This window comes from Electrophorus electricus, chromosome 11 (assembly GCF_013358815.1).
Source record: "Electrophorus electricus isolate fEleEle1 chromosome 11, fEleEle1.pri, whole genome shotgun sequence".
Classification (NCBI taxonomy): Eukaryota; Metazoa; Chordata; class Actinopteri; order Gymnotiformes; family Gymnotidae; genus Electrophorus; species Electrophorus electricus.
In genome coordinates, this window is record NC_049545.1 from 7,907,640 (window position 1) to 7,920,043 (window position 12,404).

The following is a 12,404-nucleotide window of genomic DNA, read 5'->3' on the forward strand; positions in this document are numbered from 1 at the left end:
AGCATTATAAACCCAGCACCATCAGAACACAAGCTCTCAGGGCATTTGGACTTTTCTCCAACCACACGGGCAACAAAAGGAGCCATGTGTAAGATTTGCATGTTTAACTTAGGCTTCATTGTTATAAGCATGCATATATTAAGCTTAATTATCCAGTTGCAATAATCAAAGAAACTTTATTTCCCAATGTCACTTGTAAGTCATCTAGCTTTTAAAAAATTTGGTCAGTTGAGCTCACATCTTCAAAATTTTCCAAAAATTGTGAAAACTGTGGTTAGGTTTTCTTTACACCTGCATTCACTCCATTACCATCACACTATCACTATGATAAAGTTGAAAACTACCATTTTGCTTGATATTAGGTTTGGTCATCATTAAAGAAACCAAAATCTGCAGTACATGAACAATCTTACACATAATTCCTTTAGGTTATAAGTGTCTTTGAGAGAAACAAAAGAAATGACAAAGTTGCAGTTACCCTTAGGGGAAACAGAAATGGTTTTGCATATGAACTGAAAGAGGACAAGTAATCCAAAGTATCACATGCCCAGTTAAAACAAACATACACCATATATATAAAACAAACACCACACACACACACAGACAGTCCAGACATACCAACAAAACCCACAAAACACTAGAATTGTTATCATTGTAACAATTAAGCCTTTTAAAAATAAATAAACAAATAAAGGTCACATTAGTATACTGCTCTTAAATTGTGGGCTATAATGTGCATCAAATAAAGAGCTCAGTATGAGGTAGTTCAAATTCTACTGAAGCTGATTCTGTTCACTGCCAAATGTAATACATGAATACATATGGCTTTTGCTTTTAAAACTTTGTTTAAGCTTAAATAACTGCAGCTAAGAATTCCAAAATAGTCATTTAGGGTCATCAGTATTACTATTAAGAGCACTGCAAATCAAAAATGTCATAAAACCAAAATTGTTTTGATGGATTTTCTTTTTAAGAAACTGTTTTAAAAATAACAGGCTAAACCTACAGTGTCTGTGACATTCATAACCTTAATAGACATTCTATTTACAAGCTCATACTTAGAAAGAGGGGAAAAAATGTTGATGGGTGGGGTTCACTTGAAATCTAGACCATGCATTCATAAATTAAGGTGTATTACTTTTGTAGTGCCGTACGTTAATGCTTATAGCCACTCCCAATCCAACCTACTCACACACACCCACAACATACACACTTAACACTGCACATTTCCTTACCCCACCTTCCATTACAAACTGCATACCTAATAAAATATAAGTAAAAACACCTTTAACGGATCTGGAAATTAATTATTTCTATCTGGGTTCATTTCACAAAAATAAATAATCACATGTTGTGTGTAGAAACCATGAGCACTTTGCATACAAAAATGACAATGCACCTATTCTTGACTGGAGATGAAAGACACCACTCTCACAATCCAAGATAACATTGAAAGACTCAGAACTACCTTTCATGCCATATACTGGGTGAGTGTAGGAAACTGTGGTGAATCTACTTTAAATGGAAATGAAAAATAACTGACTTTTGGATGAAAAGGAAATAAATTGTGACTAGTGTTGCAAAAGTCATTATGTAGCTGTTTCAATACTAAAGACTCCAAAATTATCAATAATTTTTCAAAATGACATTTACATCCAATTTTAGATTGGATCTGACACTAGAATGTACAATATCTGAATATCACAATCAACCAAATCAATTCACCAGCAGCAGAAACCAAACCAAGAATGAAAGCAACCTAATAAAATAATATATATAAAAATATTTTAGATGTTATGAATGACTATTTGCGGTAACAAATTTGTACAAAACAAAAATAAAAGTAATCTGGGCAAGAATAATGAAAAACAGTAAAGGAAACCATCCTAGTTTTCGCACAAAAAACAACAACAAAAAAATTAAATAACTATACTACACTGATATCAATTTGTACACTATTTAATATTTTTACATCAGTATCTGAATATTCAAAATACCAACTTGAAGCTTGTTTCTAGACATTTTTTTACTCAAATGTCCCACAAAAAAAAGCCACTAAAAGAAAAAGAAATTAAAAAATATATTCACAATTTAGTCTTTACAGATCTTCTTTAAAATCACTCTACCACAATATGGCAAAATGCTTTTTCCAAGCTTATAAAATGAGAAGAATTGAGTGAGCATATCAAAACTTCCAACATTCAATAGCTAAGGAAGATTACTCAAAAGAAAGGGGGAAAAAAAAAATGATTTGTGGTATTTAGAGAGGAAGCAAATGTCATACCTGGCATTTAGAGAAGCAATTTGACCGGCTTAAATTTGATACCATGCCACACACAACGAGGCTCCAGGGGAGGGTGATAGTCATCTGCAGCAGCCCAGGGGTCCGGCTGTGGCCTCCAGGCTGCTGTCTGTGTCCGAGGTCATGGTGGGCTCTGTGGACATGGAGGACACGTCGTTGGTGGAGGAAGAGGAGGAGGCCTGAGGGGAGCCATTGATCATTGCTGCACCTGTGCTATGAGAAACATACAGGTGAGTCAGACACTGAACACACACTGGTATAGCCTCACTGGTGTAGTTTCATTAGTACTATGTGAGGAGTGGAATGATGAAAGCTAATCAGCCTGTTAAAATTTGAGGGGGTGTACAAAAGGTCTGTGCGCATTGTATTACAGTAATAGCACTTACCTTTCTTTATAGCATATACCTAATTTAGAGAAGAAACCAGTTTAACTAACCTAGAGGAGGGGGCTGACCTCGTATCACACCATTCTTCATTCTCTCTTCCCAGTCCAGTACTTCCTTATAAATTAATTCTGATGCACAAAGATACAGACAGATCCAGAGAGAGAGAGAGAGAAATGGACACGTCATGGAAGCAGGCGGGTGTCACTGCATATGTTCCCTATGTAAGTCGAAAGAAATGACCATCTTCTAAATTAAGTAACAAGCGTAAGCCATTTTAACATGCCTTAGGGGGTCATTAACACTTTTCAGGTGACTTCATCAGACAGGCTTATGACCACATGTGCAGAGGGCAAGTGATATTCACACTGAACTTTTGGCACCATCCTCTGCATCAGATTTCACGCATTAACTTTAATGGTGTAATTGAATAGAAGCTGCTGCCACCTTTCCACTCTTCCACTGTATGCTCCCTCTCATCCAGCTGCTTGTCAGTAATCACTGGAGGGGGCTGTGAGGAGGTAGGGAGAGAGAGAGAGTGAAGCAAAAGGCCTCAGAAATCTTCAGTAGGGAAATTAATAATACATTTTCATTTTCAAGCATACATGCAGACATTGTGATTTATGCTCCATCTTTCATTTTGCTATAGCCTGTGAATGTAATCATATTCTACTATGGCCTATGAATGTAATATAGTATCATTACACCATAACATATTGAGCCTTAAAGTTTTACATTAGTAACCTTTTATTGTGGCAAAATGTTGATGACTATTTGTTTAATAATACTGACTTCATCCTAAATAAATGTGTCATTGTACAGATTGCTAAGTGGTAACAATATTGCTAATTGGTTCCAATTGCACACTGGAGAACAAAGGGTGAAATGCACGCTCTCTCTGTCTCTGTCTCTGTGTGTGTGTGTGTGTGTGTGTGTGTGTGTGTGTGTGTATACTCACTGCTTCTACTTCAGCTGGATCATACCACACATTAATGTACGGGTGTTGTAGAGCTTCATCCACAGAGATTCGTTTGGAAGCATCTATTACCAACATTTTGGAAAGCAAGTCTCGAGCCTGGCTTGCTAAAACGCAGCAGATATACACAGAGTCAAGGGTACCTTTCTTCCACACAAACACAAGGCTCATCATGACCTTTATGTTCAGTCAGATCTCTTTAAATACCTGAAATACTCAAGTGCATTCCAAAATGCAGATGAGACGACAGGATTTTCATGAACAACTGTACACTTCACAATGGACTGAAGTGTAGATATCAAAACCTATTAACAACTCACAGTTTTGTTCAACTCACCTTTCAGCTTGTTGTGCTCTGAATCTGCAGGGAAGAGAACATCAGGGAAGAGCTTCTCAAAGCTGTATCCAGCATAGCGGGGCCGGTTCTCCACATATGTCCTCACAGATTGGTTGAGTTTCATAAGGAACTCTTGGGATGGGGTTCCCAACTGTTCAATGACTTTGTTCCACTGATCAATATCTTGAGAGAACATGGTTAAGAATGCATTGCATTGCTCATGAAAAAGTATGGCAGAAAAGGAAATCAAGAAGCATGGGACACAAATGAAGCATATGACTGCACATGGGCATATTGAGAGTCTAAGATACTATATGTTCACATACATTTCTGCCTGTTCTGTCATCAAAGAATAACAAGAGTTGACAGAGCCTAATTTACATTTAAAATCAATCACTGTTGCTTGTGAAATCCTACAATTAGTAGAGTTTCTGTGCTAATCAGATCATTTGATTTGCAACCTTCATATCTGTCCATTACACAAAAATGTAACATTTATATGCCGTAGTGTTTGAACTGATGTGTAAAACAGAGAATGCCACACAATGGCTGATCAACAACAGACAGATAAGGATACGATCAGTACCTGGAAACAACACACTACCTCTGACCATTTCAGCCATGATACAGCCAACAGACCAGACATCAACTGAAAAAAAATTAAATGAATATGAAATTAGCATGCAACACAAACATAACTAAAAGCAAACACACAAGACAGGAATGAGATGAGAGACAAGAAGTGAGGGCAAAAATAATGAGCATGCAAATGTGTCAATATCTTGCCAAAATCATATAGATTCCTTAAGCAAACTGCTTTCATGAAAGGTTTCTATATCGTCATCGCCCCATTACTGGTCTTCAAAACATTTAAACAACCATGTTTATTTCAAGTACTTGGACCACTATACCAGGCTATGGACTGTATTAACACTGTCCATGTGATAAATATTGCATTTGAGCTCAGATAGGTATTGTTACCTGATGAAACTCCTCTCCAACGCTCGTTAACCCTCAGCGGGCCAGAGTCATATGGTCCAGGGTTAAACATGTGAGGGGAATTGAGTTTGAATTGAGTTTATCTAGACTTCATTAACACCCTCAACAGAAGTGTGGTGTACCTAACCCCCATGGAAAACCACAGATGGCAAAGACCAGCACATATAACAAAATAGAGCTATTGCAATAGGTGTGGTCAGTGTGTGTTCAGCTGGAACAAACATGGGTACTGCCACATGAAAGCATCAGACAGGCGTTCAATTAAATGCCATTTGACAAGTAAACAGATCATCTGAAGACAGATGGATAAAATGGTTTCTACATCTTTGCTACTATAAATATATCCACACAATGTAATAAACCACCAAGAGCAGCACAAGGATACAGTCCCTTCCAGGAAAAAGGATTTTGTGACGAACCATTTCTGCCAAAATACAGCCCACAGACCAAATGTCCACTAATTGTTTGTAGTAGAAGGAAAGGAAAAGAGATGGTTAAGCAGCAAATCAGCAAGAAGTAGAAGTTGTTAGTTAGTTATGTGGATTCATAGTCATTCATACACAACACTGATTTTGTGGAATCATTAAAGCATAAAAAAACCAAAGCATAAAAAAACCAAAGCATAAAGAACCAAAGCTGAACTACACTACTGAAAAGGGCCACATTTTCAACAAAGTTTATACATCACAGCTCTTCCTTAAAACTGTCAGACTAATGAAAGCAAAGGAGTGGCCAATCAAAGCATGAAATGAGACTTGCAAGATGAGGATGAGGTTTACGGTTAGGCATTCGCAAGAAATGCCCGCTAGGCATTCTGCGGCTTGTCCGCAGCACTGACCATTGGCCTGATATCCCATTCCCAGGATAACTTCAGGGGCTCTGTAGTAGCGGGTCACCACATATGGCGTCATTAGCAAACCAGTGGCTGCTGTCCTGGCCAATCCAAAGTCCAGGATCTTTAGGGTACAGTCCGACTTGACTACAATGTTACTGGGTTTCAGATCCTGCAAGGGTAAAGGAGCACTTGCATTTTTTTGTATTAAAAAAAATATCTGAGCCAAGATAATCCATGGTACAACACACAAAGTAAACTCATAAAATATTAGTGTAAATATACTTATAAAATATTATTGACAGCTTTGTTAATTAGTCACAAATTAGGTAGCATCTAGGTGTGCACATAGACAAGAGGGCCTTGTAAAAGAAAGAATTAATCAACTTGTTCATACCCCAGTTCAAATCAACTGGACAGTTCAATTCATTCCGATTAGTCCCTGGGCTTTCGTGCTGATTTTTCTTCTTAATAGAAAAGGGAACTGGGCTAATAAATCGTTAGTATCCTCTTACTCACATTACTACATAAATATTGGCAATAAATAATATACGTTTCTTTACGTCCTGAAGTGCTACTTAAATGCAGGAAAATTTAATAAACCTTTTATATTATACTATAATTATAATATTTTATATTATAATATTATACCTCTTAAAGTCTGTTTTTGAGATTCATGACCATTATACTGAAATAGCTAAGAACAGACTATCCAGTACATTTGTCCTTCTGGGGCTGCCTGCATCACAACTATACCATAATACTTTATGTCCTTATACTTCTTCACTACAAGATGAGAAATGTGAGAATCAGTCCTACTAATAAATAATTAGCCACAGCTGTCAGTGTCCCTGCTAACCATTTGATCAATTAAAATTGTCAGCTTTTCATGTATGAAGGCAGTCACTAACAAAGATCAGAGGATGACCTTGCTATGACATGTAACGCCTCCTTACTCAGCTCCGATACCAGAAATATACTTCATCATGCTAAAGAATCAATATGCGCACACTGCTCGGGTGGGATGGATGTCAACTGGTTACTCGGGACTGCCTCCTCAATCCTCAGCACGTCACCGCCTCCCCAGCGCAATGCAGTGAGCAGCAGGCAGGACGAGGCACTCGAGCTGTTTGCAGTCAGCTCTGGAGAACAGAGCCCCTCCCCCTGCCCCCACCTTAACTGATTATTAAGCTTTTTCACCCTCAGTGCAGCGCCTGCTCTGTATGGCCATTGGTTCTTATTTAGGTAAGCGAGCACAGACCCTGTGGATGATCCCTGCCGCGTGGAGGTGCTTGATGCCACACAGCATCTGGTACAGGAGATAGGACAGCCGCTCATGGTCCAGCTCCATCTGAATGACTTGGCAGAGGTTGGCATCCATCAGCTCCATTACTAGGTAACTGCCGCCGGGTTGGGGGGGGCACAGGGAGGGGAAAAAGAGGGTGTTGGGGGAGGGGAATGGAAGTGGGTGTGTTTGAGAGAGGGAGGGGTGGGGGTGAGAGGAAAGAGAGGGGAAGAGAGAGAAAGGAAAAAGATGTAGAGAGTGATGAGTGGGGGGGATAACTGAGCCTGTGGTCCATATGTTTCTTACCTTCACTATACTAAACAAACCTACAGAATATATATCCAGTCAGTGAAGAATGTTGGCATTTTGCAGCATACTCACACATCTTGGAATTCCTCTAATGTTTTTTGTGGTGTAAAAACATTTAAGAGGCCAATAATCTGGAATTGTAAATACAGAAATAATCTTGCTTTAGCATCAAACTAACATACCTATATACATGTGTGAATAAACATTGATTTAATTCCCCACAGAACTGAATCCCATGTTATATGTTTCAGAAAGACTTACATTTTTATGGTTGACACACTTCATTAGCACCAGTTCTCTGTATGCTCGTTTGGCATGTGTCTGATTCTGAAAAGGCCTGCTGAGTTTCTTAATAGCAACATTTCTTTCAAGGTTGTGATCATAAGCTGAACTATACAAGGGAATAAGGACAAACAGGTGAACAACTGTACACATCTGGGGATTTGTGCTGTACTGCAGTATTGGGTCTCTATGTACATACCAGACTATTCCCTGTGCTCCAGAGCCAATCGGTCTTAGATTCTGATAGCGCTTCAGAACAGTAAATGTTGAATCCCCCACATCTATACTGTAGAATTCCTTTTCCCTTTTGTTTTTATTCATGATGAAGTCCTCGCAAACTGATGTCTGGGCATTCATACAGTACAGAAGTCTATGGACCTAGACCACACACAATGAAACAGCAGAAAACAGACCTTTTATAAACAGCAGTGTGAAACTTCAGATGTTATAAATGCAGCTCTGATGAATAATTGTACAGTTTGGTAGTTGAGACAAATATTCTGAAGAAAATAAGAGAACAGCACAGAATGGTCTAGAACTGCTCTATGGCTTTAGTCCTTTCGGCATATCCATGACAAAAGAAAATTTAACTTAACATGCAGAACAGAACTATAAAGAAAATATATGCCATTTATAAAATTAAGTCAATTTATAGGTTGCATTATAAAACAGTCAAGAACTGCCAAAAAAGATTGCTTCTGAATGAATTTAACACAATTGCTTCAAAGGAAAGACCAAAACACAGATATTAAAACAAAAATGTTTGCATGCAAGAAAGAAGCAATACCTACTTCAGCAGAGAACCTTTACCAAATGCAGAAATAACATAGCACAATATTTTCCCTAATCACTCAGTATATTACCACAGATATTAAATGGTATTCTAAATATAGCACCCTGAATAAAACTAAAATGAGTTTGAGTTGCACCTATTATTTAAAAGCCTGACAGTGACATGTGAACAAAACATTTTAGGTCCTTAGTGACAGATTACAACATATTCTGTCAAAATTTGAAAGTGAAACTCATTAAACTAACTGTGTAAGCAAATCTGTTCAGTGTGAAGCAATTCAAATCACTGAAAAATAAACAATTCTTTTTTTATGTGTTTATCAATTAAAAAGCATACAGATTTGTCAAGAGGCTGAACACAGAAAGCAAGCATGAAATATGTTAATATTCAAAAATCAATGTTAACCATGTTTGTTTCCTAAAACACCATTTCAAGTTGTAGAGTTGAAAAGATGACAGTAGCGTTACAGGTCATGAACGAAAATAACTGTTCTATGTACAAACTGCCCAGATCTACTTGTGAAAACCTGCAAAACCTACAGTTCAGCTGAACCATCAAAGCACACACAGCCATGAGAGAGCTGATGCCTAATCAAGAAATGCCTTGTAATAATTTGTAATGTAAGGATATAAGCGACATTTTAGTAAAGAAGGCACATATACAGATTTACTTGCAGTTCAGCAGGTGCAAAAACCCTCTACCTCGTTAATGCAGTAGCTGAGCAATGAAATCTTTTTTTTAATGAGCTGTTCAATAAATCAATATTTTATTGTTTTACTGATGATGCATGTAGACGTACTGTGCTGGAGAGCAACAACCTTGACTATACTGTCCCGTTCAAGCTTTACTGTCCAAACGTTAATAGAGAGACAACCTATTTTGCGAACGTCCTTCATAGGCAAACTATATCTCATCTAGCTACCCCACACCGCATTACCATGGCATTACACTGAACGTTGATTCCCATCCAAAAATGCAATGATACGATCTTAAACTCTCGGTTGGAATCTGGATGGATAGCACCGTTAGCAACTCGTCCACTAGCTTAGCTAGCCTGAAAACAAAACACTGTGTGTGTTCCAAACGATCTGGAGATCCTGTCTTTCACCAGCGTAGGCTACTGTGTTGAAACAAATTATAGGCGAATTATTTCAAACTGAAATGCTGCTACATATTTGGTTCATCGAAAATAAACCAGCTGTACAGTATGCAAACACCCTCCCCCACAGCTAAACAATACCATGTTTAAGAGGCTTACAACGCCTTACCTGCAGTGAATTGAATTCGAATTAATTCCTTATTCCTATCTTAATAAGCCCCTCTGTGTCAAAATCCTTTAGAAACTCGCGGTCAAAGCATTCAGAGAAAACTAATAACGGCTTTTTTGTTGTTCAGCTAAAAAACCATGACCTCACCGAATACACAACGCTTCCTTCCACTGACAGGCCTTGCATACACCTCAAGGGACATGTGCTCTACGTCACATCACACAATCTCCACGTTTCCGTGGCATCATACACTGATTCGGATCCAACCCGAAATCATCTATAACTAAACTATTTATGATCGTAGGCTCCAGTGTTCACTATATAATAATAATAATTATTATTATTGTTGTTGTTGTTAATATGTTGTCATTAGGACATTGGAGGGAGTGTACGTTAGGGTATTGACAAAAATATTTTGATGACGTTTAGCGTTTTCTCCTACAGGCTAGCTCTCTCTCTCTCTCTCTCTCTCTCTCTCTCTCTCTCTCTCATGTAGGCACTTGTATAAGATATAAGAGCTATTGGGAAGAATAAAGTGAAGATATTTCAAATCATGGAGTTAAAAATTCACAAATACCTCGTACTCTGACAAACACCAGTGAAAACATTTTCATCGTTCTGAATTTCGCGAGGCTTCTTTCACACTGCAGTTCTTCCTCTAACCTGTAGCCGTCAAACTGTCTGTGTTAATCCAATTGAGTATTTAGCGCATGAATAAATATAGTACCAATCAGAGGGAAATAAAATAGAACCACAGGCGAAGATCATACCACAGGATATACACATGGATATTTTTATCATAAATCATAAATCATTATCTGTAAAATTACATTACTCCACAGGAGTTATGACAGCCATAGGTTGAAGGTTACCTGTGCTTGGTAACAGAAGATAAACGAAACGCTGAGATCTGTCAGATTAATCAATTTGTTGAGTAGCCTACATTCTACTGACAACTGCGGCGAAACTTTAACAGTTATCGAATGCAACAAGGTAAAAAAAAATTATGTGAATTGCTAATCTAATGTAGACTAAGCTTTCTTTGATCTTTTTTGTTGTTCACTCGCACTCTTCACTAATTCTACTCTACTTTAATTCTACTCTACTATTAAAACTATGTATTATCTAATTTCCCACGAGTTCCTTTATTATTATGTATCATTTAGAAGCAGAGTTTATACCATGAACATTACAGTGGTCAAATGTTTTGCACCATTAATGATTAATATAGCTGCAAAAGGAGACACTGCTGATTAGCTTGTAACATCACAATTCCTTCATTATTCTTTTTTTTTCTTCTTCTTCTGGGGCTTAAAGCAACATTTTAGTTAAGTAAATATTTAATTATCCCTTGTTGGTGTCTACTGATTTCTAATATATTTTCTTAAATTAAATGTGATTTATTAAATTTAGTAACAGTTAGATGCTTTAGAGACTATAACTTAATTATATGAAATATATTTTAATATCATATTGAAGCTGAGTGCTCTAAATAATGTTTTTTAAAGTATTGTTGCAGGGCTAGAACTGATATTAGGCTTAGGGTTAGGTCAGAAAATAAATATATTGTCAACTGTCATCAGTTTGGGAGGGCAAAAGATGTAAGAGCATGGTTGTTTGTTTCTCAGGCTACACACAGGTGTATGTACTGTCTATAAATAGATGCTGCCTCACCTGAGGGAGTTAACTACACCATGCACTTTTAATATTAATGGATTAATTTTGTTACCTTGTGCCTGCCTACCTATATAATCCACACCAGCTTCAGTTCAGTTCAGCACAGTTCTCCCCAGAACTTTATTTTATGTACAGGTTGACTATCTACTGTCACAGAAGTGTTGGTAGTCATCTTTGAATGTATAGGTAATGTAATCTCAAAAAGTGATTTAGTACTGTTTTAGAAGCATTTTTAAGATGCAGCTACATTAATTCAAATATTGGATATGAAATTGGTCTCTATGTTTTCTTTACTTGACTTTCACTAGTCCACTCACTACTAAGAATTTCATCCACAAAGCTAGGTAAATGTTTATGGTGACAGATTAGTGCTCAGTGAAGATAAAAACTACTCCGACTGACTAAAAGTTGCCCTTGTATTATTTCTTTATTATTTTCTCAATCAGCATATGCTGTTATCTAGGATAATTTGTTATTTTTAGTCAAAAACACATAGTTAAGAGTTTCTGAATGCAATAATACAGTAATATTTTATTGGACACACACTGGAGACTGAATGGATCAATTTTTAAGTTTATTTATTTATTTATTTAATTTGTATCAATTGTTTATGGGCCTGCAAATGTGTTGGGTCTCCACTTTGGGCCAGCTACATTCTGTCATTGCAGGATAGTTATTAAGCTTAAATTTAAAGCAAAACATATTAAAATAAAATGTATTAAAAGTATTAAATTTAAAGCAAAAAGCAAAGTATTTTGTACTTTTGTAATTTACTGTAGATTTACATTTTTATTAGTGTGGCATTGTCAGTGGTGCTGATGATTCTGAGGAAGCCTATGTATTATCTTAATCTTTCATCCATACCAGTGATGCACATTCTCTTTCATCCTATCACCACCTACCTTCTCTCCATCTGTCTTCATTCAGTGTGCTACTTTCTGTGTGCTTGTTTCCAAAGGAG

At 37.1% G+C, this 12,404-nt stretch overlaps 1 protein-coding gene across 4 annotated transcripts; it reads right to left on the reverse strand.

Annotated features, from left to right (window-relative positions):
• Positions 1 to 2,341: 2,341 nt before the first annotated feature.
• On the reverse strand, positions 2,342 to 9,947 carry mapk8a (mitogen-activated protein kinase 8a). Of its 4 annotated transcripts, none has more exons than XM_027011221.2 (12): positions 9,767 to 9,947; positions 7,905 to 8,083; positions 7,685 to 7,814; positions 7,496 to 7,554; positions 7,091 to 7,229; positions 5,836 to 6,001; positions 4,576 to 4,647; positions 3,999 to 4,181; positions 3,644 to 3,768; positions 3,133 to 3,196; positions 2,739 to 2,816; positions 2,342 to 2,435 (listed from the first exon to the last, which is right to left on the reverse strand). In XM_027011221.2, the coding sequence occupies exons 2-12, from the start codon at positions 8,060 to 8,062 to the stop codon at positions 2,365 to 2,367; spliced, it is 1,245 nt and encodes a 414-aa protein (XP_026867022.1). In that variant the 5' UTR covers positions 8,063 to 8,083; positions 9,767 to 9,947; the 3' UTR covers positions 2,342 to 2,364. The 4 variants fall into 4 exon arrangements, with proteins under 4 accessions (XP_026867022.1, XP_026866851.1, XP_026866931.1 ...); XM_027011050.2 differs by having other exon boundaries at positions 2,342 to 2,510; XM_027011130.2 differs by lacking the exon at positions 4,576 to 4,647 and adding an exon at positions 5,383 to 5,454 and having other exon boundaries at positions 2,342 to 2,510.
• Positions 9,948 to 12,404: the final 2,457 nt, after the last annotated feature.

What these genes read in the sequence shown, in the direction of transcription:
- mapk8a (XM_027011050.2), bottom strand. Translation starts at nt 8,062, where the DNA reads ATGAATGCCCAGACATCAGTTTGCGAGGACTTCATCATGAATAAAAAC. An exon ending in AATGGGATATCAGGCCAATG is followed by an intron (nt 4,648 to 5,835) that starts GTCAGTGCTGCG and finishes ATTTTTTTTCAG; the next exon opens with TTGATGTCTGGTCTGTTGGC. An exon ending in GTTGTTTCCAGGTACTGATC is followed by an intron (nt 4,182 to 4,575) that starts GTATCCTTATCT and finishes TGTTCTCTCAAG; the next exon opens with ATATTGATCAGTGGAACAAA.